The sequence below is a fragment of the Felis catus genome, chromosome C1 (assembly GCF_018350175.1).
Source record: "Felis catus isolate Fca126 chromosome C1, F.catus_Fca126_mat1.0, whole genome shotgun sequence".
Classification (NCBI taxonomy): Eukaryota; Metazoa; Chordata; class Mammalia; order Carnivora; family Felidae; genus Felis; species Felis catus.
The window spans coordinates 79,515,611-79,542,501 of NC_058375.1; the positions used below are offsets into that span (position 1 = coordinate 79,515,611).

Consider the following 26,891-nt stretch of genomic DNA (forward strand, 5'->3'; position numbering starts at 1 on the left):
ATCGTGGCTGAAAGACACTAGGAGATCTAACTGGAAAGAAAAACAAGAAATGCCAAACACACACAGAGGAAGATCCAAAGAGTCAGAAACCCTTCCAGCGTGGGGTGTAGAATAGATGACTTTCCAAATTCTCTCTCTCCAAAAACATACCATGACTAATAACTGTCTCAGACATCTGCTTTGGGGTAAAGCAATCGTATGTCAGGGCTAAGTACACAGTAGGTTCTCAGTTAAACCAAACAATTCATCACAAGATGGGTTTTGGCCAAGCATTGACTCTACCACTTCCAACACAGAACTCACACATCACTTTATTATTATTATTATCTTTTTGGATGTTTATTTATTTTTGAGAGCAAGAGAAACAGAGCGTGAGCAGGGGAGGGGCAGAGAGAAAGGGAGACACAGAATGCACAGCAGGCTCCAGGCACCCAGCTATCAGCACACAGCCTGACACGGGGCTCGAAGTCATGAACCACTGAGATCATGGCCTGAACCAAAGTCAGACGCTTAACTGACTGAGCCACCCAGGGGCCCTGACACACATCACTTTAAAGGTGTATTTTTCCAAGAGGAGCTCAAAGCACTCGACACCCATGTATCTCGTTTAACAAGCTTTTGAGAAACACAATCACCATGCCAGATGTCATGGCAGAAACAGGAAAACAGCAGCTGAACTTGAGAGGAACAAGACACCTAAAAACAATACAACTCAAATTCATCGGACATGAATATGTACGATGCTCCCGGAGTTATATAGGCAGGAAGAAGATTTAGATCTCACAAGAGTCAACATCACCAAGGCCCTGAATGTTCATGATTTGCTCAGACTTAGAGAATATTAGTTAGAATCCAAGTCTCCCAAAGTATATATAGCACTGGAAATGTTTAGTCCGTATAGAGCAGACCTAAAGGAAACATGAGGGCTGTGTGGAAATAGCTGAAGGCTTGGGCTACTGCCATCCCTAGATGATGGTCAAACAGACTTGGTTCAACTCCCTAAGGAAACTCATCCAGCATCACCCCCTACCCTCCCCCACATACTGTTTTATTTCTAGGTGTTCACTCATACCAACTAATTTGGTCTCAAAACAGACATGCCTACAATAATGGGAGGAAAAAATGCACCTGAAGGGCTGTCATGGCCGTTTAACTGCAGAATAAGGTAGACACTGCAGGTACACAGATTTTGACTCAAAGGAAAGAGAGACCTTTTAGCAATTAGAGTTGTTCACATGTGGGAATGTAGCGCCTTATGGGCACAGTACACGCCCCACGTCTCGGAAGGTCAAACATAAAGGTGAAATCACGTCCTATGAAGAAGTAGGGCAGGAAGACCAGTTAGGAAGCACAGTGCTGATGGCAGAGTCAGGGAGCAAGAGGCAGATGAGAGCAATGTTGAGGAGTAAAATCTTAAGACATCTTGAGACGTGGAAGATGAATGGGAGAAGAGACACCGGAGCTCCTGGAAGATGCTGAGCCACCAACTCCCAACACAGAAGCACAGAGGGGGCAGGTTTGTGGAAGAGGACGCACAGCCTAAGATGCCCCTGCCCTGTCTGGATGGAGTGGCTCACCAGGCCGCGGGATCCAGGGGCTGTGAGAGAAGGGCTGGACTGGGCACGCACTGGGGAATCCTCAGAATGTGGGGAAGCCTATCTCAACTGCCACCTAAGAGATGGGGGGTCGAGGGCATATCAGAAGGGTTTTTAAGAGGCAGGCTAGAAAGAGAAACTGAAGATAATGTCTTAATCCTTTGGGGCTTCTGTAAGATAAATACCATACACTGGGTAGTTGAAACCGCAAACATGTACTTCTCCCAGTTCTGGACGCAAGTCCCGGGGCAAGGTGCTGGCAGGTTCAGTGCCTGGCCTGCTTCCGAGTTCTAGATAGCTCTCTTCTCACTGTGTCCTCACACAGCAGAGGGGCAGGAGAGCACTCTTTTGTAAGAGCACTAATCCCATTCATAAGGGCTCCACCTACCACCTCCTAACACAGCACACCCGAGGTTAGGATTTCAACATGAATTTGGGGGTGGGGGGGACACAAAGATTCAGTCTCTAGCAATAGGGTGGGAGCTCAGGAAGGGATCCTGGGGAAGATCCAGGAGAACAAGTAGAGTGCGGTGTCCTGGCGGTCAAGACTTTCAGGAAGGAAGAGCCAATAATGCCAAGTGCAGCAGAGTCCCAATAAAATCAGAATTGGACGGCATCCACCAGACTTGGCAAGGCTGCCGGTGGGGTGAAGGAGGCAGAGTGGCCACCGGGAAGTGAGAAAAACAGAGACCGTGCTAATCAGTTTTTGGGTGGAGGAAGACAGGGACCAAGAAATGAAGACATGGAAATAAGCAGTATTTTTAGAATGGGAAAGACTGGAGCATGCGTACAAACTCAGAGGAAAGTGTTGGTGGAGAGGGACAGACTGAAGGTCTCTGAGGAGAGGCCAATGGAGAGAAGTCTATGCAGAGGAGGTGGTCATGGGCACAGGTGGCAGGGCCAGCCTTGGTCAGGACACTTCATCCTCGGAGGAAGTGAGGATCTGGAGCTGGATATAGTTGTGGCTTGTGGGGGTAGTAGTGGGGACGGAAAAATATTGTGCCCGATGGTCTTAACTGCTGCTGTGAAGAAACAAGATCCCGCGAGTGTGCAAAAAGGGCCAAAGGAGAAGGTGGAGGGAGGCAGACCCCAGGGGGCTGAGCAGGGACAAGCCGAGCCGATGGAAGGCTTCGAGGACGTGGGCCTGAGCTGGGGGAGGCGCTCCTCAAGCTCATGCTGCCCGCAAAAGGACCGAGCCCAGACCTCCCCCGCTCCCCACCCACACTGTTCACTGGCTCCCACTGCCCTGCACAATCCGCTCACCCACCACCTCTCTTTCCTCTGCTCTCAGCTTCGGCCAGGCGTCCCTCCAGGGTGTGATGCCCGCTCTCCTGCCTGTGCCCTCTGCCCACTGCTGCTTTAGGAGCCGTTCAGTGTTACCTCCTCCTGGAAGTTCCCTGACCCGGGGCTGCATTAACACCTCTGCCCAGGGTCTCACAACACGCCGGGTGTCACGCCTGCCCTGCACCTCCCATGCACGTTGGAGAGAGAGCTGCTTGCACTTTCATCTCCCCACCAGACACGGGAGCTCCTTCAGGGCAGGAGCTCGGACGGCCCCCCAGCACCCAGCAGGCCCTCGTATACAGGCAGGGCGTGGGGGGCGGGGATGTAGGTAGGAGGCTGGCTCACGGGTCTCTCAAATTCCATCTTATTAAGAAACTAGGATTCTAGCTTGTTGGTTGTCTGTGTGTAACTGCTTTTGTAAAAGCACACGTGTTTCAGAGTGGACACTGGGGAGAGCTGTTCTCTATACAAACTAAAAGACTGATCATAGTTCTTTCATAAGCCAGAAAAATAAGCCATGACATTCTCATGGCCAGAGCCAGATTCCAACAGTAGCCCCTGGGGCTGTGGACACGCACTGGAAATCCAGACGAGGACGGAGAGGCCGCAGTCCAAACCCACGAGGCGCTCCTCCCCTCCCCTCCCCTGCCAGGACAGCCCGAGTTTCCTCTGCTGGCCTGGAGACATCCAAAATCTGCATCAGCTAAAAGGCCCCAGAGTGGTCTCTGACATCTTCAAACACAGCTACAGAGCCCTGGGCCTTCCACATACCCCAGACCCCTCACATGGTGTAGCAGGAAGGCCTCTGTGGCCCCAGCATGCAGACTCTCCAGCGCTCTCCCCAGCGTTTGGCACAGGCCCGCTTCTCTGTCGTCCTGGAGGTGCTGAACCCACTAACAGAATTTTCCCAGGGTCCCAGTCTCATTTCTGCTTCCCACCCACGTTTCTCCAACAAAAACAAGGCCTCGGCCAGGATCCAAGCTCCGGGGTCTGCGGAGAGGGGGTGCCGGGACCCAGCCGCTGTCAGCCATATCCTCCCTTCCCCTGATGCTGAAACCAGATCCCACAAGCTCCCAGATGCCAATGGAATGCATTTAGGTCTCTTTTAAAAAAAGCTGTGCTAGGCTTATTTTGGAGGGCAGGAGAGATAAATGAGCAACTAGCAGCCGCCCTGAGGAGGGGCTGAGTCACTTGGAAAGACACTTCCCGAGTGCCTTTTTCCACTTTGCACAGCTCGTGCTGATGGTGCATCAGCCCCACTGACTAAGGCAACCCAGGCCATCATCAACACCAGGATGGAAGACAAGTGCCCAAGCTGTCACGAGAGCAAACACACCATGGGACTGGCCACAGGGAAGGCAAGCAGGACCTTGGCTCTACCACATTCACTCTGACATAGGAAAGCAGTTTCTAATGCAAACAAGTTCCAGGAATCCAACCGTCTAGGGATGGGCAGATGGGACACCTCAGGCTGTAAATGTGCATTCAGAGAGCTCCCAATACTTTTTCTAGGGGCATGGGAAATGACCGAAAGCAAAAACAAAACCTAAGAGTAGCAACGGCTCAATTCAAGCTCTTCCCGCTATAGAGCACTTGATGGCTGCAAAGACGATCACATCTATGCGTGGGAAAGTATATGCATGCATAAATTCCACCGCCTTCTAACCATGACTTCTCATTGCCAAGACCAATGCCACCGGACTCAGTGACTGGTTAGCCGAGACTAAACAACTCATTTATGTACCGTCTCTGTGCTCCAACCTCTCTGTTTAGGCTCCTTCAGAAACACAGCTATTCTGCACTTGCAAGGGAACTCCCACCTCTTAGGTTCCCCTGGAGTGAAAATCACACAGACCTTCCCTCAGGAGTGGCCACTGGTAAGGAGGCAAATTTCAGCTCCTTTCCCCCGGCCTCCACACAAGAAAAATCAGAGACACAGGGACGAGAATGGCGGTTTGTTCTTATTGCCAGTTCCAGAAATGGGATCGATTGTGCTTCTCACCAAATTCTTTCTGTGGTTCATGAGGGACCTAAAGGTGGTCCCACCCCGTCTGTAGGAGGATTACCTATTCTCTGAAAATTACCTCTGCATGCCCCACCCCCCGAAGCCTCTCCTGAAAACTGGGGTTCACACTATTCTTCCCCAACTGCATTGTAAACTGAAGTATTAATGTGCACACTGTCTTCTTGTTTTAGGTTTCAATGGTCTTAATGTGGTATCATAGAAGGGACATTGGAGGGCTTGAAGCCAGACAACCTGGTTTCTATCCTTGGTGCTCCATTGAATGATTCTGGGTAAGCAGTTTCTCCTCTGGGGGAAGGGGTAAACTATCACCCCGCCAACTCAAAGCACTCGTTTTGAGACTCCAGGAGGACAACTCACTTGTGTTCCTTGTGAAGGAACTCAGACCCTGGAAAGTCTTTTGGAAACATAATGAGATGACACTATGACCTAATGCTCCTGTGGTAAGTCCTTCAAAGCAGGGGCTCTCCCTCAACGGCCACTTTCCACCCCACCCTCCCGGCAGAGTGCTTACGCATGGATGGGCTATTACATTCAATGTTCAGGGACTTTTTGACTTGAACATGCCTCAGTAATGCTATGGATCGATAATATCTTCACTCCAAACTCTTTTTCACCGGGCATAAGCAAAATAGCCTTTCCTTTTCTCACCTAAGACCCACTGGTCTTTTGTGAAATGGCTGCCTTCTGTGAACCCCTTCAGGGATGTTAAGGTTGTGACCCTCAACATGGCTGGAACATCTCGTCTCTGGCCTCAACTCCACTGGGGCCAGCAAGGATTGCATATCCTTGATTCTCCTCTCCATTCTTGGCCCCCTGTTTCACTCTTTTCCAGGGCCTTGGTATGCAAGTCCACACGAGGCCCCTAAATACATTCTAAATTCCATCAAATCTCTGCAAGTAAGATTTTATTCCCTCAAAGCACCAGCGTGATTGGTCTCCTATGTAATGAAGGAGCTTTTATATTTTTAGTTTTCTTCCCATACAACAAACACTATTAATAACATTCTAGTTTCTCCAGAGATGATATGGATTAGACCAAATGGAAAGTTACCATGGCTACCAGAGTGTTATTTTTGGTATGAGAAATTCATGCCAAGGGAAGCAGCATACACGGTCAAGAACTGGAGCTTTATTTCCGCTTCGCTATCAGGCAATCAATCCCAATGTAATTTTGCAACCCTAATTGCAACAGAAACTAATTATGAGTGGCAAGACCCGAAAACCCTAATTAAAGTAGGAGTCAATAAAATAAAGCGATGCGGCATTATCACCGGGGCAACTCTGGCGGAAAGCACAGGAGGTAACCGCCCAAGCAAAACAGGACGGGAAGCACACTTCGAGGTTCAGTGGGGAGCCCTAAGTTGGGTCTGAAAGTGTCAGTTTCTGGTGAGTGAGCACATCAGGTCCCTTCCACAAAGATGCACCAAACTGGGAGCGAGGTGGGAAGCCTTGGGTAGAAAGGAGATGTTTCTACCATCAGTCAACCACCAGGAGTGGCAGTCACAGGGAGGCCAGGGAGGGAGAGCTGAAGAATGGCTAAATCAGGCTCACCCCATGTAATACTGTGGCCTTTCTGTGCAGGCCTCCGAGGACATAACTGCAAAGGAACTGGGGCATCCAAGCAGAATCTCATCACTTGGGCCCAGATATTTATGGGCTATTTCCTCACATATGAACCCTGAGCGGCACTTTTCTGAATTAGCAGAAGTTGGCTTCTGGAAGGACTTCTGTTAGAGTGAAAACCTACTGCCAATCCCTGAAGTGTATGGTCCCTTTGGGACCTCCTGGTCTATCTTTGACAGCTTTAAAATACTGTTAATGGCATGACTTCATCCACCCGACGCTAGAACGATCCATATTTAGGCCAGAAACCACATGGTCCTCATATCACCCCACTGGACTCCAGGATAGAAAAGGGCTCTTAAATCAGGGAGGAAACACTTTTAACCGATGATTAATTACTCACCCCCGCCCCCGAATTCCTTGACAAAGACAAAAACAAACTTTGCTAGATGGTTAGAAAGCTACTCGGAACACTCCAACAGGGCAGTAAAATAAGAAGAAGCCTACCCTCCTCTCCCGCAGGGTATATTATTTCTACAAAGGGCTCTTTCTCCCTTTAATAGGTTTTCCTGTTAGGTTTGCCTGAGAAATCTTCTCTTTCAAGCATTATTAAAAAGAAGGAAGCGGAACATCATAACCCTGCACTAAATAAGTCAGTCCCTCAGGAGACGGAGCTCCAACATCTGGGTGGGAAGAATGTCACGAGAGCTTCGGATTCCTACTTCCCAAGAATAAATGAGGTCTGTAGTCAAGCTAGGACCGACAGGATTTCTTCCACGGCGCACAAACCCACGAATCAATGAGAACCTGTATTAATCTTCATTCCTAGTGTTGTCACAGGCAGGCAACACGGAACACAAGTCTTGTCTCGAATTAGTCCAATGAGGTTCTTTGAATATTTTCGTCAAAATAGTGCACTGACATATTACGCAAAACCTTTGGCACTTGTGTCTCGTAACCAAGGTTCAAAATGGGAGTAGTAAAGAAAAGGCAGTTCCAAATGCCGAAATGTTTTGGAACCCGGCTGAGACTTGCAAGGAGTCGTCTGGTGGTTTCTGCATGTTATATACGTTATTGACATAATGGACTAGCAGGTTCAGCAGAGAGAGAGGGGCTCAGCCACCTCACACTCACTGCCAACAAGGGAAGAGAGACACAAAGAGAGAAAGAAGAAAAATAGCTCCGTCTTACTGAGTTACTTTGGTATAGAATGTCAGCCCAAAGAGACTGAAAGTGTCTTGAAAAACACAGCTTCATCCCAAAACACAGACTAGGACCTCCTTCTGTGCAGCTGGATTCTGCTTCCAGGGGAGGCGGTTCACTAGGGGCTTAGCAGGGTCTACCGACCAAAGAAAGCACCTCTGTTTTTACAGCCAGCAGGCTGTAAACTTTTTCTGGTGCCTTTTAGAAGACTAACGCTTTCAAGGCCCCTAAAAGAATCTCCAATGCACCTTATCTCAAAACTGCACCTACCTTGGCTCCAAGGAAAGACTTGCGGTGATAGAAGCAGCACAGGGCTGCCGAGAGGGCGTGGAAAGCATTGCATTCCTTAGGCATCTTTCAGTGTCCAGTCCCTGGACCACACACGTTCTTTAGGGTTAAAAGAAATGGGGCTTGGGTGTCGGAGCCCTGGCCCCACGGCGGCAGCAGCTTGGCTGCTGCTGCCCGCAATCCCGTGGCCGGTCCGGTCGGGGGAGTGAGCCACTCCTTCTCCCAGGCCAGGCTGGGACTCTTCCCCTCCGCTGAAGCCAATACGATCCACTCGCTCAATTCTGGCAGGCTAGTGTCCAGCCTGCCATGCACACAGTGCCAGAAATTCTCATGTGACCAGACTTGCTTTCTGATGAAATTCTAACCTCTCTTAGAAGAGGCTTTGGGCTTTAGCTGTCCCCTCAGTTTAGAGACCCAGCAGAAATCATTATCCCCTTCAGGCAGCCTGTCCTTTCCAGGGCTCTAGGGCAGCAGACAGTCTGCTCCTAGAGGCTTTATCTGTTTGCCTATCACTCTACCAGCTAAGCGTTAAGGAAGCATGCATCACACCACCTTGTGATCAGACAGAGGCTCCTTTGAGAAAAGGACCTAAAGGTGACTGGGGTGTGACTTTCCTTTAGGACCAATCCTACAAGTCCTAAGAAATGTGGGCAGGGTCCCTGGCCCCACTGTCCCACCCCACCCGCACTACTATTTATTTTTAATTAGAATGCTCCTGGCAGGTAGCTTGCAGCTGATAACGTTGGCATAGCCATCACTGTGGGCAAAGCAATACTGTCTTCCGGTGTTTAATTAGCAAGTCTGTTAGCAAACACCCCAAGCGTCCCATGCCCTCCCACCTGGCCGAGTGGTCTGTTGAGAGGATGGGGGACAGGCTGTGTACTTCCTTCTGATCCTCCCTACTATCGTCTCATTTCCCTCCTTCACTTGGAAAACTCTGAATTGTCCTCTCTGCCTCACCCAGATCCAGGACTTGGACCGTGAGGCCCATGCAGTACGCGTAGCCAAGCCATCCTCCTGTGCTAAGAGGCCTTTGCCCCCAGGGAGAGCCTCCTATGACCTTCGGGGGAAAGTAATCACCTCCCTTCTAGCATTCCAGTTACAGTGGATGCTCAACAATGTTTTTTGTTTGTTTTTTGTTTTTGTTTTTCAAGTTAAACCCAGGTTTCTGCCTGTAGCTCCTCTCCTACTGTTCCAAACATTACCTTTCTGTGGCTTTGGCCACTCAAGACTGGAATGTGTCCTGAAGCTTTCTGAAACTTCACACAGGCAGAAACTTGTAATAAGGAAGAAACAGAACCTATTCAGTGCAGAAAGGAACGACACCAGATGAGGCATGAGGGAGGTATGAGAAATATCCAACAGGATTAGTGGCAAATCCTCGGGAGGCCTCGGCCTTTGGACTAGGTCAAGTTGGCCTGTAAAAATAGAGACGTGTTTGTTCAATGCCTGGTGAGCGGCTTCTGTGCTTGGATGCGGCCTGAAGGGGCAGAGGGGCAGCCTCATAAATACAGAGGGTGTGGGGATGGAGTGACAATAAGTCGGCACCACAGGGATGGTGGGAAAAGGGGAGGGTGACTTCCTTTATGCTCCCTCGGTCCTCCTCTGTGACTCTGGAGGTGAGATGTGCAGTCATGAGAGCTCCTGGGTCCATGGAAGTGCTCCCAAGAAGCCCGTAGCAAGCAGGAAGGGTGACAGAGTTCACGGGGATTCTGAGCTGGAAGGGCCCCTGGAGATGGGCCGGCTGGTGGCTCAGTACTGTCCTCCACAACCCGAGTACTGTATCCATGAGCAAGCGTTTACTCTGTTTGCCCTCATTTCTATTAGCCGGGGTTCAAAGGTAGGTCCACCTGAGCAGCCGGAGCCCATGGCCTGTGTAGATGGCTCATCAATCAGGCCAACAGCCACCAGGTAAGGGGCCCAGTCTTCAGCTGCTCATCCCCCTTGGCAGGAAATAAGAAGCACCACCAGGCTAAGAAACTCCCCAAGAGGCTACAAAAAAAAAAAAAAAAAAAGAAAGAAAAAGAAAAAAGAAAAAAACAAAACAAAACAAAAAACCACACCATCTCCAGCCCGGGAAAAGGAAGGGCAACAGCTTTTTAAATCCGTCTCTCCGTCAGAGAGATTCGCCAGCCAAAGCCTCTGAACTCCTCCCGGACCCTCAGAAAGTCTGAATGAAATGCATTCCTGAAAGAAATATGCAAATAATTCAGCCATGTAAAATTACCAAGAATTATGTCATCAGATGCTCCAGGGCCAGGGTAAAAGCAAAACAAAAGATCCTCAGGTCACTGGAGAATCACAGCTCTTGTCACTTACCCTGTTTACTCTAAGAAACGCCCCCAAATGTCGAAAGAATTGATTCTGTCAGGATTAAAGAATGAGCTAGTCTTACTAGGTAAGTGTTTCCTAAGCATTTACAATTTTTTTTGTTCCATACCAAAAATAATTTCTGAAACAGCACTCAAAGGTTTTAATAAATTTCTCCTGAAATGGCCAAGGAGGGAGACTAAAATAATGTGTGGTTGTTGCATCTAAAGATGATAACTGCGTGAATTTGCAAAGTGCCCTTCACTGACTTGTTATGCTTCTAAATATCTGCATCCACACTGATCAATTCTCCCATGTTCTCCCCACAGTGATTATTCTATTCTAGTTACAAAGAAACAGAAGACCAGGACAGTATGTCACTCAGCAGAGAACAAAGGACCAGGGACTCCAGCCTGTGAATGCAGAACCTGGTATGCAGTCACGTGGAAATACGAATAAGAGATTTTTTAATGTCTTATAATTAAACCTGTTACTCACACGGCCCCATGAAAAGGCAGTGACCTGGGGCTGGGGTCACTCTCTGATGATTTGGTGCACGTGAGTTAGGACCAAATTTGGATTCCGGCTTTTCAACACATTACGCCTTTCTCAGGACCAGGGTCAGCATCTCTAGTGAGACCCCAGGGACTCATGGAGAGGGGGAGAGGGAGAGAGGGAGTGGTGCTGGGTGTCTCACAGAGCTCCTGGGAAACTGTGCTCTCTTGCGCCCCCTCTGGCCTCCGGGAAGACTTGCTCCTCTGCACCAAGGAACACAACCTGTGAAAAAAGCCAGGGCAGCCAGGTAGACCCTCGAGGGGGTCTACCCCATGCCTTCAGGTCAAATGTTGTTCACTCAATCTGGGAAGAGGGTTAAAAAGGCCAGAGGAAGGCCCCCGCTCAAGTGTTGTCCTCAATGCCATTGTTTTCCTTGGGCAGCCCTAATACTAACCTGCCCTATATAGTAACCATGGAAACAGGAGTTGCCTGCCAGCCATATTCCACAGACGGTGCTTCCTGTCGGCAGCAGCCCTTGCACTGAGGGAGGCTGAGAGCCCGCAAGAGTCCCTCTCCCAGAGTGCTACCGTCTTCACTAGAAGATCAGGGTCCCAGTGAGGCAGGCCCTCTCTTCGACCTGGCACGGGTGGGGAGAGTTGTGTAGGGAGAGAGATGTGCCTTCCAGGTATCTGCTTTTACCTGTTTCAGGGCAACTAGGAAGACCACGTTGCCAGTACGCCACCGTTCCCCTCCCCGAAGCCAGCCCAGAATCAGGGCATCACGCCTTAAGCGCACTGAGGTGCGCGTCATTGTCAAGTAGCCCCGTGGACAGTGACACTGCCCACGGTGGGCAGCACGCTGTCACCGGAGGGTACTGGTCCAAGGCTGCAAGGCCTGGGCTCGTTCCTGCCCACAGGGACACGCTCAGAGCATCAGTCAAGGGGTGAACACCAGTTGTGGAGGTCACAACAGCTCGGCCTCTCGCGGCAACTCCTGAGACTCCGCCTCCCCAGCAGGACCTCTCTCCTGACTTTTTGCCTCCACTAAACCCCGGCATTCAGACTCTTGGTGAACAAAAACAGCTTTAATGAGCTAGGGAGTAAGACTGATGCTACCATTCCCTTTTCCCTGGTGCCCCACGCAACCGAGAAGATGAACCCGGATGGGCCCAATCCTAAGTATCCAAGACTGCCTTCTGCAGGTTCTGCCCCTTGAAGAGCACCCTGGGAAGCCCAGAGCCAAAAAAGGTGCATTTAATTTTTTTTCATGTTTGTTTATTTTTGAGAGAGAGTGAGCGAGCGAGCACTAGTCGGGGAGAGGCAGAGAGAGAAGGAGACACAGAATCCGAAGCAGGCTCCAGATTCTGAGCTGTCAGCACAGAGCTGGACATGGGGCTCGAACTCACAAATTGTGAGATCACCACCTGAGCCGAAGTCAGACGCTCAACCGACTGAGCCACCCAGCATCAGAAAAGGTGCGTTCCTCTGCAACCCTGTCTCCCAAAGCTTCCCAGACACCTGGCCTGACTGCGGTATTCTGAGCACGACAAAGCAGGAGGCGAGCTGGTGGTGGAGGAGCTGGTGCGCCTCTGACTGCCCACCCTCACGTAAGTGATAGGACGCAGGGCTCGAGGGGAAACCTCTGAGGATGAGGAGAAGCCATCAGGGAAGAAGTCTCCTTCCCCTCAGGCCAGACTCAGCAGCTACACAAGCTGCCAAAGACCATTGGACACATTTTCCTCTATGCAAACGAGATTCATCTCTTGCTCAAAATGCACACTGCACCCGGTGGGAGGGGGGTGGGAAACACTGGCCACGCTCTCAGGGCCACTCTGTGTGTTGCTGTGGACAAGATGTTTGCTTGTGCCTGCGAATACAGAGGGTGCGTTTAAGAGGGTCTACCGAGCACATCTCGGTCTGCCAGTCCTCAGATTCCTCATGGGGGTGAAAGACTATGGCTGTCAAATGGCCTCTGTCCGGAAGCAGTATTGATCTGCCTACCACATCAACAAAGGAACTAAGGACAGTATTCACAAGCACGTTTCTTCCTGCCGGGTCTTACGGACCCCCCAGTAAATTTCCGTTTCTCTAACTGGCTATTAAAATTGTAAAACTGACATCGTGGAGCTGAATTACGTGAGTGCCCAGCCCTGACTCTGCTTTCTTGCACTATCACACACAATTCCGTCCCATACATCCCACCACCACCGCCTATTTTCTGATATCACCCCAGGAATCCTGCTACACAAGCCCAATTTTCGGTCTTCAGCATTAAGGCAAAATGAAACGTGCAAGCATGGGGCAGAATTCCAACCTCGAAGAACAGACTTGGATTCTGGTGGTCTCTGTCTTTTCTCACAGTCCATGAAAACCATCCAGCCTCCTCCCAGAGCAAAAAGGCACACGCTGTAACGTTTTACATATAATTTCAGGGGATACTTAGCCCCCTGAAGCCCATCCATATGCCCCTGGGAGTCTCACTCATCCAAGATGAGCCAGCCTCTCCACGCTTCTTTCCATTCTACACTCACGATGCACGCACCTCGCCCAAAGCGGGCATTTGTTTTTCCGGGCATTGTAGCTCCGAAGTTTTCTGTGCTGTGTGCTTTCCTCTTTTTCCTTCCTTCCACTTTGGTAAGTGTGAGCTATATAAGCAACTAATAGTGACCACAAATACCCCTCAGAAGCCCCTCCCAAGCAGAGCTGGAGAAATGCTCTGAGGGGCGTCTGCAAAGCCAGGACACGTGAAGCCTCCCCGGCCAGGACCAGCTGCACTGTCTCCCATCTCCACTGCCCCCAGCTCTCCCATCTCACAAGCATTTCTGCAAAATGACATCTTCCAACACTGAGCTGTGAGACACATATTTGCATGCCTCAAAAGTGACACTGGCAGGTAGGGTAGAAGGAGAGCCAGGGTGGGTTCAAGTCTTTACTGCACTGCTAGCAAGCTGAGTGACCTTGGGAAATTTCTTAACTTCTCTGAGCCTCCGTTTCCTCCTCCAACTTACCAGGTTTTTTTGAGGCCCAAGTGAGACAACCCATAAAGAGCCGGGCACTCAACACATAGTAGGCACTCAGCAAATGGGAGCTTCGGTTCCCATTTGTTCCTACTGCAGGGCATATTCCTGATCCCACCCAAATGTCAGACCACATGCCCCCCACAGGAGTGTGGACGGCTCTGCCCTGAGCCACCGACTGACAGGCTGGTACAACAGTGACTCCTGAACCTTGAAAGCCAGGGACCGATGAGGAGGCGTTTAAGAGTTTTCTCAGTCTTAAAATATTTTTAGCCTTCAAACTTTAAGATCACATATGAAAATCGCACATATGGTTTTAATCACACTTGCTCAGATGTCTCCAATGATTTTCTTACTCCAGAGCCGCTGTCGTTTGGAGACCTGTTTGTTTCAGCAGGTGGCACGTGTGTCCACGGCATCTGCCTACTCGGCCCTCACGCAGGGGGAGCTCCCGGTCCATCCACAGCTACTGAGCCCTCGATGCCCCACCCTATCCCAGCCAGTCTGACTGGGGATCCTGAACACCCCTCCCCACAGGACCTGGGTCGCACTTCCAGTTCCCCATTGCCCCCCTCACCAAGTCAGCTGCAGAGCTGGGAGTCCATCTACACATCCTGCCTGGATGTTCTGCAGGATGCTCCTCCAGCCTCGCCCCCTTGCCTATCCCAGCCCTCCAGGGTCTTGCTCTAGGACTAGATCTTCCATGTGAGGCTGGAGTCCCTAGAGGACCACCTTCCATGTGCGTGACTCCTTCATTCCGCATCAGCCCTTACTACTGGCTACTCTGATACCAATCATTTCTTTTTCTTTCTTTTTTTTATGTTTAGTTTTGAGAGGGAGAGGGAGAGAGAGACACAGAGGGTGAGTGGGGGAGGTGCGAGAGAGAGCGGGAGACCCAGAATCTGAAGCAGGCTCAGCACAGCACCCAGCGCGGGGCTTCAACTCACGAACCATGAGATCATGACCTGAGCCGAAGTCAGATGCTTAACTGACTGAGCCATCCAGGCGCCCCCCGTCCTTTTATTTTTTTTTTTAATGTTTATTTATTTTTGAGAGAGAGAGAGGGAGAGCGAGCACGAGTGGGGGCGGGGCAGAGAGAGAAGGAGACACAGAATCCGAAGCAGACTCCAGGCTCTGAGCTGTCAGCACAGAGTTTGATGTGGGGCTCGAACCCACAAACTGTGAGATCATGACCTGAACCATAGTTGGATGCTTAACTGACTGAGCCATCTAGGTGCCCCACTTTTATTTTTTTTTTAATGTTTATTTATTTTTGAGAAAGAGAGATGGAGCACGAGTGGGTAAGGGGCAGAGAGAGAAGGAGACACAGAATCGGAAGCAGGCTCCAGGCTCTGAGCTGTCAGCACGGAGCCCGACGCAAGGCTCTAACTCACAGACTGTGAGATTGTGACCTGAGCTGAAGTCAGATGCTTAACCAACTGAGCCACCCAGGAGCCCCTGTTGGAGCACCTTTAAACCCCCGTGAGATGAGGGGAACCCCTCCCCAGCTGGTGGTGGGGCCTTGCTTGCACACCACACTCACTGTCACCACTGAATACTGAAGAATACAAGTTGGGTTCTCAGCAACCCTCCCCGACCACAGACTCCAGGGCTGCGTGCCCAGCAGACTGCAGCAGTCACAGACATCCCCCACCGCTCAGCCGGGGCTCCTCCAAGAGCCAGCATTTCACCCCCGTGCAAGGCCCCCAAGAGCCAGCATTTATACTGAGAGCTTTTACCATGGTGAAAGCTTATTTAATACTTACACTGGGAGACACATATTATTATCTCTATTTCATATGTGAGATCAAACAGTACTTAGAGTTAATAATTAAAATGACTCTCAATCAGAATAGCTGGATCAATCGGATGTGATAATGGAAGCATGACTAGCACCTGGTTGCCTGGAGTACCTTATCTTGTGCAAATCCAAAAGGCAGAATCGTGGCTGCTGCAACAGCCCCCTCCCTCCCCCCCCCCCCCCCGAGACAGATATTCTTAGCAACAGAGGCAGCGGGTCTCACCTGAAATAGCCCATCAGAGATCTTCACTCATTACTGACGGGAAAGGGCAGAACATGTACAGATGGACACTGAAGCAGAATCTGTAAAGAGCCAGGAGGCAGCAAAACCCTATAGCACAGGGGATGACTGCAGGGCCAAGGGACCGCCTTTTTCATATATAGAAACATCATCTAGGCCTATTTCTCTACAGGAGAAGGCCGACTCAGAGGGTGTGTTGCATGGGAAGGCTCATATTGATTACCAGCCAGTTTGTTCACTTCCTAGAGCAGTCAGGTGCCAAGCACAATGCCGCCTACAGAGGTGACATCCAGATGGTCAACACTTCTGGTGCCCAAGGTGGGACAATGGGTTCCTTTTGTCAGTGACTCAAAGGACAATACAATCCCTGGCCTTGTAGTGTGTACTCAGAGGAGAGGGAGGGCAGGGTGGAGGAAGGGAGAGTTACCAGGGAGAGCGGCAAGAAGCCACCTGAACCAATCTCGAGGGACACCACAGCAGCCTCAGGGCTGGAGTACTTGTGACGGCAGATGTGAGAATTTTTTTGAGGCCAAACTATAAGCAGAATCCACAGCCCCTGTTCTCCAGTGCCCATGACTTCTCTGTAACAGTATGGATCTGACAATCAGACTGGGAGGCAATGGGTATCCAGCACATAGGAGATAAACTTGAGAAGGATGAGTATAGGGTTTGAAAGGGTCAAAAAGAAAATACCTCTACAAAACCTACCATTCATATGTCAGTATTTTACATATGTACCCCAAGGAAACAGAGACAACCAGAAATAGCGCCCAATATACTTTTGTGATCCTGAACATTCAGGGGAAAAATTATATAAATAGCAGATAGTGGTTATTATGTTTAAAAACTTTAACCCGTGGCATGTACATGCATCTTGTTTTGGATGTGTGAACTAATCAGAATTCTGAACACTAAATAGTCCAGGTGGACATGTGACCTAAGTTAGACCAATCAGAGTCCTTCCCTGGGAGTTTTCAAACCAGGGTGGAGGGAGAGGTCCCCTTTTCCCCTTGGGCCATAAACTTTAAGATTATAAACTAGTGCAGCCTACAGCCATGTGCTCCCACTATATAAACAAGCTGATCTGGGCAAATGCAGCCAGCATGCTGAGAAGTAGAGTCTGGACATATCTTCCTTCTTCAGCACAATCATCAACCCAGGCCACTCTACCCCTGCCCTTCCCAGTGGTAAATTTCCTAGCTCACATCATCAGTTTGAGAGTTTACTTTATGATTGTGAGATCAGGTAAGATTTGAGGTCGACACAGAATACACTGTGGGTTCCACTGGGGTTCACATGTGTAAGACGTGATCTCCACATCTGAGAAACGCTCAAAGGAAACCAACATAAACTGATGTTACATGAAAACATGTATAATGCACACCCATTAATAATAGGGTTGTTCCCTCATGTTTCAGTGATGGGTGGAAATTAATGGTGCTTCACAGCCTCCAAGGATGTTCCATGAAAGAACTGACTTGCCTTGAGTTTTCAAGAAGAAACTGACATGAATTCGCCTCTGGGAAAAGGGATAGGAATTCATGGAGTTGGAATGTCCTGTGCCACTGAACGTAGGTGTGAGTTTTGCTCCCACATCCAGCACCCCTCCCAAGCTAGGAGAAACCATTCACAAATGGGTCATTCAACTCTGCTCATGTAGGCAACAGCACCATCTTCAGTTCCTGGAGGATGTTTCCAAAGCCTATTATATTTTGTGGAAAGACAGACGACCTGATTCAGAGGTGTTGTCTGAGACATTCCCTTACTAAGGCCAGGTGGACTTTACCAGCTACAACTGATTACCTGGGAGAGCAACTCTCATGTCTTCTTTGTAGGTCAAAGAAAGGGAAATCTGCATCATCCCCAAAATATATTCAGATCTTCCCAAATTTACTCCTTATGCAGTCCTTAGGTGGACATGGCCCAGAAAGAGCTTCAGAGTCCCCACTGTCAGTCTCTGTGGCCCTATGCGGCTTCCTTCATGCACTGCGATCATTTTATTTACCTCAGTGAGGGGCCCCAGCTCTAACACCTGGCTGTTGAAGCACTCATTAAAGTGACCTATGTCTTTGTTTGCTTCAGGACTTATTCATTGTCTAACTCATTGTCAACACTCCAATGCCCAGAAGGATTGGGGCCAATGCCTGAACAGGATAGAGGCCAGTGAATGGTTGGAGAAGGCACAGGGATTGTCAGTCTGGGTCCACAAACACCCTGGAAGTAAGACGTACAATAAGTGCACATGCATATTTCTAGACATAGTTCTTATCCATCCCGTTTGCAAAAAGATAGGCACTTCCTCAAATAATTCAGAACCACAGAAGCCTAAGGCAGGACTTGCCACATGAGGGTTATGACCCTCGTTGGGTGCACCAGGCTTGCCATCCCTGTGTCTGGATTAGGACTGGTCCCTTCTTCAGCCCTCAGAAGCACCTCATTCTCAACCGTGAACTGCCTGGGGTCCCAACTGGAGAGAGGCTCCCAGAACACATGATTCCCCACTCCTACCACCTGCAGGAGCAATCATTAAATGCTGTGAAACCAGGAGATAAGAGGATGCAGCCCTATTCTGCCTGGGCTCATTCCAGCAAAAGCTCAAAGACAGAGGGGAGGACACTGGGCCATGATGGACTCAACATGCTTCAAAACACACCCACCTGGGCCTGGGGAAAATGAGAACTCAACTGGAGACTGGTGGTCACAGGAAACAGTCCCTCAGCTTCATCACTGCTTCTGTACAAAAAGCTCTTTTGAGAGTGTGAATGGAGGCTTTATGTGGTTAAGTTCTCATCCACAGGCTAATAAATATGTGAAATGGCCTCTCAGACCAGGTTCCTGCAGCCTGGACACTGAGGTCATTCAAGAAACAATTAGATGCCATCTGGAGAGAGCTGGGACTCCAAAGGAAATTGCCTCGAAGGGCCAAACAGCATGTTCTTGTTCCCAGGGTCTGACACATCCTTATCTTCACTGACATAACCGACGGATGGAGCTCAGCCAGCTAACCCACACTGGGAGCACAGAATGGGCAAATGTGGTGGCAATTAATAAAAGCTTAAGGACCAGAAGAATGTTCATTTTCAGCCTGCCTCAACTTAATGTATCCCCTGACTCACTTTCACATCCAAGCTGAGCATGTCTGCCATAACCCAGACCTTGGCCTCACCAAGCTTTAGGTTTTCACGGCTTTAAAATAAAGCAGTCAGAGCAGAACAGCGACTGTTTCTGGGCCAGCTCTTCACAGTATATAATGAGCGACGCGATCATATGAAACAGAGTTGGGATTTGTTGAGGCTTCACGATCCATTCAATTGTAAAGAAAAGGCCCCATAACTGAAGACCCTTATTTCTAGGACAGATTCCCAACCTTATTTTTAAATAAAAACGTAATGTCTCTTCTGTATTAATGATCAGTATCTTTTAAAGAATATATGGATTTAGATAAACAGGAGATGATTATTTGTATTCTAAGTGTTTCTGCAGCTTTATAACAGCTCTTAAGTAGCAGGAGAGCAGGAGTAGCATGTCCACCTAAGGACTGCATAAGGAGTAAATTTGGGAACTCTGGGATGGCAGAGTTCAAAGTGCAGCGGGGAGGGGGGGCATGGGGGCCCTTTAGGGGAGTCCATGAGGCCAAAACTATTTTCATAACAATACTGAGACATTTTTTGCCTTTTTCGCTGGGTTGGCATTTCCACCAATGAGGTAAAAGCAAGGACGGGTCAAACTGCTGGGATTTTAGCACAAAGCAAGGGAGACGTCCCAAACAGGATACCGCCTCACCGCATTTCTTAGCTACCAGTTTCTTAAATTTATTTTTTTAGTATTAAAAAGGTTTTTTAAAATATTTCTTTAAATTTTTTTTCCCCAACGTTTATTTATTTTTTGGGGGACAGAGAGAGACAGAGCATGAACGGGGGAGGGGCAGAGAGAGAGGGAGACACAGAATCGGAAACAGGCTCCAGGCTCCGAGCCATCAGCCCAGAGCCCGACGCGGGGCTCAAACTCACGGACCGCGAGATCGTGACCTGGCTGAAGTCGGACGCTTAACCGACTGCGCCACCCAGGCGCCCCTAAAATATTTCTTTAAAAAATAGGCAGTTTCGCCTAAAAGTCCTTGATGAAGCAGTAAGAATTACTTGCTTTATCACAGCTGGACCCTGGAGCCTAGGTCTCTCTTTAATATTCTGTGTGATGAGGCAGGACACGGGCACACGGCCCTTCTCCCACACACCCAAGTCCAGTGGCTGCCTCTCGAGGGAAAGCAAGCGTGTGTGGAACCAGCTCCTTTCTCCTGGAACACCACTTTTACTTCAAAGAATGTCTGACAAACTGTGGTTATTCAGACGTGGCTAGTTATCTGGCAGGTATTTTCTAAAAAAGGAACAAAGTGAGCCTGTCACTTATAGGAGAAAAATTGGTAGTATTTGTTGCCAGTGATGAAAACTGAGCTTTCGACTGAAAATTAGAATGCGGGGAAACTCGTATTCACGACCACGAGTTTGACAGCTTCCCAATAGCTTTAATAATTTTTTTCTGATAAGTGGGGATATAAATGAAAGTGAGTTTTTAATATTGTATAATGAAATATATTAACATTTTGAATATCTGCATAACTCAAGCAACCAGTATTTTTCAAACGCTCAATGCATGATGACACAAAATCACACACGGGTAAAAGACCCAACTTGTCACAGAGACTAATGGATTTTAAGGGAATACAGTATAAAGAAAAAAAAAAAAGTTCATGAATATGGTTTCAGATTCCACATTATAATTAGCCTTTATGGAGCTACAACTTTTCAAGTTTTAGCATAACATCAAAGAAGAATAGCTCCAATTATCTGAAAACGCTATTAAAACAGTCCTGAGGGTTGTAAAATGGGTGAAGGGGGTGGCAAGGTACAAATATTCAATTATAAAATGAATAAGTCATGGGGAGATACAATGTACAGCATGGTGACTATAGCTAATAACACTGTATTGCATATTTGAAAACAGCTAGGAGAACGAATCTTGGAAGTTTTTGTCGCAAGAAAAAAATTTTATAACCATGTATGTTGATGGATGTTAACCAGACACAGTGGTGTGCATTTTGCAACATGTACAAATACTGAAGTTATTATGTTATATACCTGAGACTAATATACTGTTACATCAATTACACCTCAGTAAAAAGAAATACCCTTCCCATCTTGAACTATGTGTCTGTGCAAGGCCAGATTTTCTTCAGACTTCAACCAAAACAACACAACAGACTGAAGGCTGAATAAGGTAGGAGAATCAAGCAGTATTCTATGACACTAAAGAGATTTGCAAAAATGTAAAACAGTGCCATTCCTCTCACAAAATTTTGTTTTGGAAAATGATTATTTTTCAGAAAAATAGTTATTGTGATTTTAAATAAGTAAATATTTAAAAATTCCTGTATTTCACTTTCTAAGACAATAAACCACTAGTTAAAAAAGCTCACATAACAAAGGCTCCTTGGGGTCCCCCCAAATTTTTTAAAAGTAGTTTTTAAACTTTTTTTTTTTTAAGTTTATTTATTTCTTTTGAGAGAGAGAGAGAGACGGAGAGAGGCACGGAGAGAGAGAATCCTAAGCAGGCCCTGCCTGCCATCAGCTCAGAGCCCAACGCAGGGCTCGATCTCACAAACCATGAGATCATGACCTGAGCTGAAATCAAGAGTTGGACGCTCAACAGACTGAGTCACCCAGGTGCCCCTGGGGTCCTCAATAATTAATAAGAGTGAAAACAGGTCTTGAGCTCAAACAGTTTAAGAACTTCTGCTCTAATACACCTAAGCTCCTTGTTTTACATAATTTTGATTGATCCATAAGTTTTCAGCGTATCTATGAAGTAGACTAATAGAAGGGTGTTTTTATTTTAATAAATAACTCTACCATAAAAACACTAACGCTTATAGAGAAGATTTGGAAACTGGGAGAAACGTGTAAAACAAAACAAACACTCCCTAGCTGCAGGAAGTGAATTTTGACCTATAACTCTCAACACTCAATCATTCTACCCTTAGTTTTCTCTTAAGGAAGTCCGCACACAAATGTGCACCAAGCCCCCTGAGTTGCAGGCAACGCATCTCTCCTGCATCGTGCTTCACTCCTCTGCGCTCCCACGCACACCGATCAGGCAGGAAATGCTGAAGACCGCCTTCGTGCGAGACCACAATCGCCCTTCTTCAACACCTCTTCTGCTGTCACAGGCCCACACTCTCCTGTCTCACCTGGACAGTCACAATGGCCTCCCAACTCCTCTCCCTGTTCTTGCCCCCGCTCCTGCCATCTGCTAGCCACACTGAACCCAGTGTCATCCTGACTTGGCTCCCCACCTCACTCAGCAAAAGTTACCTACGGGCCCCAGGCAATCTGCCCCCTCCCTCTTATCACTCTCTTACATCAGCTTCTACCTTTCTCTCCCTCAAGTTCACTCCCTTCTAGCCTCTCTGGCCTCAAGGCTGTTCCCGGGTGGAAGAGGTACACTCCTGCTTCATGACCTCGCCCTTGCTACAGCCTCTTCCCTTTAGACATCATGCTTGACTGGCCCTTCCACTCAGGTCACCCTCTGGGTGAGCCTCTCCCTGGCCACCCTATTTAAAATGTGGCACCCCTCACCCCAATATTTCATAGTTCTTTTCCCTGATAAATCTTTTCGCTTAGCGCTCATCACTGCCTCACGTGCTTGCTAGGGTGTCTTCCCCATCTCCCAGTCCTCCTCCCCAGAGTACAAGCTCCACAGAGGCAGGGACATTGTTTTGTTTCACTGCCATATCCTCAGCCCCTAGAACACTGACCAGAAGGCAGGTCTTCAATATATATTTATTAAATGACTATGACATATGTAGCAAATAGGGCTATATTTTTAAATAACCACAAGACTGTTTTTAACAGCATTGAAAAGAACCCAAATGTCAGTGGGGAATTGGCCAATATAATCGTATTTCATACAATGGGATACTGGATAGACGTTCAAAAGAAGGAGGTAGATCCATGTATTTAACATGCAATGATGTTCAATAAAAAAATCAAGTTGCAAAGCAATATGTAGTTATATGTTATTTTTGGCAGTCCATCAATCAATCAACCAATCAATATAATTGTTCTCCAACTCAGCCTTCTTACTTCCTTAATCTCAGAATTTCCCAGGAACACTTGAGCTTCCTCACTCTCTTCCCACTCAAGAAATATGTGAGTACCTATCCTTCTCGTAGACTCCCTGCTACCCTCTCTCCTACTCCACTCAGCCTGGGCACACATTGCCCCACAGGCATGGGGTCCTTCCTCAACAATCTCTAATAGGCTGATACCTGTTTTCTGCCTCACCTAATACCAGCTTTCTTCTGGCCATTTTTTTCAGCTGTCAAATAGCAATTCAAATATCATTAAAAAAATTTTTTTTAATATCTATTTTTGAGAGAGAGACAGAGAGAGACAGAGAGAAAGAGACAGAGCATGAGTGGGGAGGGACAGAGAGAGAGGGAGACACAGAATCTGAAGCAGGCTGCAGGCTCCGAACTGTCAGCACAGAGCCTGACGCGGGGCTGGAACTTGCAAACTGTGAGATCATGGCCTGAGTGGAAGTCAGACAATTAACCGACTGAGCCAGGCAGGTTCCCCCAAATATCATTTTTTCCAAGGATACTTCTTGGTTGCCACAGGTAAAACATCAGATCACGACCAACTGCCCCTCCCCACTCAAAATCTACATGCAGTGTTACAGCATCTTAAGAGCTTTTTGTCCAAGAATGTAAGACAATTCACTCTATTAATAAAATGCCTTTACAATTTTAATCTGTTTAATATAAACCCAAAGAAAACCACCTGCCTCTTTATTTACTTTAAACACAGCCTTTAGTTCTGAAGTTAAAATGTTAATAGTTTAATATCAAAAGCTCCCAGAATATTTAGACAATGAACTGTAGCCAAACGCTGCACTGTTGTGACATATTATTTCCACTAGAGGGCGGAATTGAACAACGATTGCAAGGCTTAAAAAAAAAAAGCATGGCTCTCATTTGGGAGCTGATAACAAGATCTGCTGAGGAACTGATAGGTCTGAGCCACAGAGGTTGTCAGAACTACACTTTAAAAAAAAAAAAGTATATATACCTCTGCCTAAATGTGTGACTATTTAAGGTGACAACAGCGATCCCACAATTTTTATCCTATACCAGGTTGGCGAGAGAATGAAGACAGGATAGGAAATCTTCTTGCTTTCATTAAATAAAATCACCGGAGAAATTTCTGGAAAAGTTTTAGAGATGCTGAGTGTTACTTGCTTCTTGGGAAACTTTAAGACCTTTAGAACACCCTCATTCCTTCTTCCTTCCATTTAAATGCCCTTTGCATCTGGTTTTATGTGGTCATCAGTCAGTCACTAAGTATTAAGAAAAGGTCCATGCCCTCAGAACTCACCTTCTAATGAGGCTTTTGGGGTTGTTTTGATTTTTTTTTTTAACGTTTATTCATTTTTGAGACAGAGAGAGACAGAGTATGAATGGGGGAAGGTCAGAGAGAGAGGGAGACACAGAATCCGAAACAGGCTCCAGGCTCTGAGCTGTCAGCACAGAGCCTGACGCGGGGCTTAAACTCACGGACCGCAAGATCATGACCTGAGCCGAAGTCGGATGCCCAACCGACTGAGCCACCCAGGCGCCCCTTGATTTTTTAAATAAACAAATAGAACTTGGGACAAGTGATGATCCCCAGAGTAATGACATAGTGACGTGGGGAGGCAGCTTTCAGCAGTGGGGTCAGGTAAGGTCTCTCTGAGGCAATGAAATCTGAGTCACACCACACAGCAGATGACCGTGATAGTAACTAAATTAGTATTTGCTGAGCGCTATCTGCATGTCAGGCACTGTGCTGATAACTTTACATGTAGCAACTAATTTAATTCCTACATGCTCCCATTTACTGTCAAGGAAACCCATCTCCAGAGAATTTCAGAAATTTGCCCCAAGTCACACAACTAAGCTAGGAGTTTGGATCTATGTTGGCTTCCTACTGCTGTAACAAAACACCACAGATTTGGTGGCTTTAAAATAGAAATTTATTCTCTCACAGTTCTGGAGGCTAGGAGTCCAAAACTAAGCTGTTGGCAAAAGTCACATTCTCTCTGAAAGCTCCAGAGGAAGACCCTTCCCTGCCTCTTCTTGGACTGTGATGGCTATATTCCTTGGTGTTGTTGGCTTATCCACACATCAACTCCAATTTCTGCTTCCATGGTCACATGGCATTCGTTCTCCCTGTGTGTCAGTGCCTTTGTGCACAAATTCCTCTCTTCTTATAAGAACACTGGTCTTTGGATTAGGGTGCACCCTAATCCAGTATGATCTCATCCCAGTGTGATCGAACCTGCAAAGACCTTCTTTCCAAACAAGGCCACATTTACAGGTACTGGGGGTTCGTACTTCAATATATGTTTTGGGGCAACACAATTCAACCCACTTTAAACCACTCAACTGTAAAAGAAGCATTCATGCCAAAGAAAAGGCAAAGACCGGGGACCAGTAGGAAAAGCCAGGATGGAGGAATATCCCACTAAGGCAGATGGCAGAATGAGGTCAGAGGTAGACAGGCCACATGAGGAGGGTTCTGAAGTCCGATTATAAAACGGAGCCTAGTCAGATGCCATAGTTTCGATTCTTGCTTGCATGCTAGTTTTCCAGTCTCTTTGCCACCTCTCTACCTGCCATTGCTTGGGATCCCAGAGGAGTCCTCTTACTTTCAGTCAAGGATGAAGGCTGCGGCATAAAATACAACGGTGAACCTAGCCGTACTAGGCCAGACAAGGCTCCTTTGAGCACCTTTAGAGGGCAGCTCCAGGGTTTGACCTTGATTCAAACCATCAAGTTCAGGAGGCCCAGGGAGAATTTACTTTTGACTTGGGACACTGAGAAAAGGCATCTCAGTCTGCATTGGGGGGAGCAATCTGGCCTGAGGAAATTATCCAGACAAGCCCCAGGCAAGAACCGTCAGGATTGCAGCACCTGTGCTGTCCCCACACACCTGTTCAGCCAGCAAAACTGAAGGCCTTAGATGTGATGGGCCCAGCGGGAGATGCTGCTCAGAGCAGACAGGTCTACCCCACAAGATGCCACGTTGCATCCAAATCGTGCAGGATTGCCACTGTAGCATCACTGTGAATGTGCAAGGTCTCACAACTTGCACAAGGACTCGTTGCTATGTCACCAGGCGAGATAACAGTGATGTCCATCACGCAAGGCTGAAAGCCTACTATGCATTTTTATTGAAAGCCTAGCATGCATTATTGAGAGGCAAACCAGGAACAGTGAATATACATATAGTCTAGAGCAGGAGTCAGCAAATCTTTTCTGTAAAGGGCCCGACAGTAAATATAACAGGCTTTGCTGCCCATTCTGTCATATCTACTCAACTCCATGGTTATGGCGAGAAAGCAGCAACATGTAAATGAATGGGTGAGGCTGTGTTTCAATAAAGCTTTACGCATGTTGAAACCTGAATTTTATAATTTTCACATTCCTCTTTTGATTTAAAAAAAACAAAAAACAAAAAACATTTCAAGTGTGAAATCCGTTTTTAGCTTACAGGCCAGACAATAACAGGCTGCAGTCCAGATTTGGTCTCCGGCTATAGTTTGCTGATCCTACCAGTCTAATGATATCCCCACATGCTCATCAGTTAACTTAATGTCATTGTGGTAACAAGGTCTCCAACTGGAAATTTCCTGTCCTCCCCTAAAATATTCACTGGCTTCTGGGCAAGATGCCAGACACTCGTGTGACCTCTGGAACCTCCTCTGGCTTCCTCTTCCTCACCTCCTCCAGTTAAGTCCGCCAGGAACTGTCAACTCACCTAATAAAATGGCTCTTAATTCTCTCTTGGGAAGGCCTCCAGGCCCTGCCCTGACTTTCCCCGCCCACTGCCACTATCTAAGGTTAGGCTCTTGGAAACACTTTGCTCCCACCTCTCACTCCACTGAGCAATTACCAACACGTGATACATGCTCACAACTATCTGTTGAATGAGCCAATGCAGTAAAATATCCATAAGCTCAGCACTTTCGCC

At 47.8% G+C, this 26,891-nt stretch overlaps 1 protein-coding gene across 5 annotated transcripts in view; it reads right to left on the minus strand.

Annotated features, from left to right (window-relative positions):
- Positions 1-26,891, minus strand: part of BCAR3 (BCAR3 adaptor protein, NSP family member) — a 138,774-nt gene that overhangs the window by 46,950 nt on the left and 64,933 nt on the right. Inside the window, exon 1 of one of the 5 annotated variants that reach the window (XM_003990338.6) lies at positions 7,942-8,397. The exons of the other annotated variants lie outside the window; for them this stretch is intronic. Coding sequence (XP_003990387.2) covers positions 7,942-8,025 — 84 coding nt within the window. The 5' untranslated portion in view covers positions 8,026-8,397. Of the gene's footprint in view, positions 1-7,941; positions 8,398-26,891 lie in introns of those variants that run through there. 5 annotated transcript variants of the gene reach the window in all.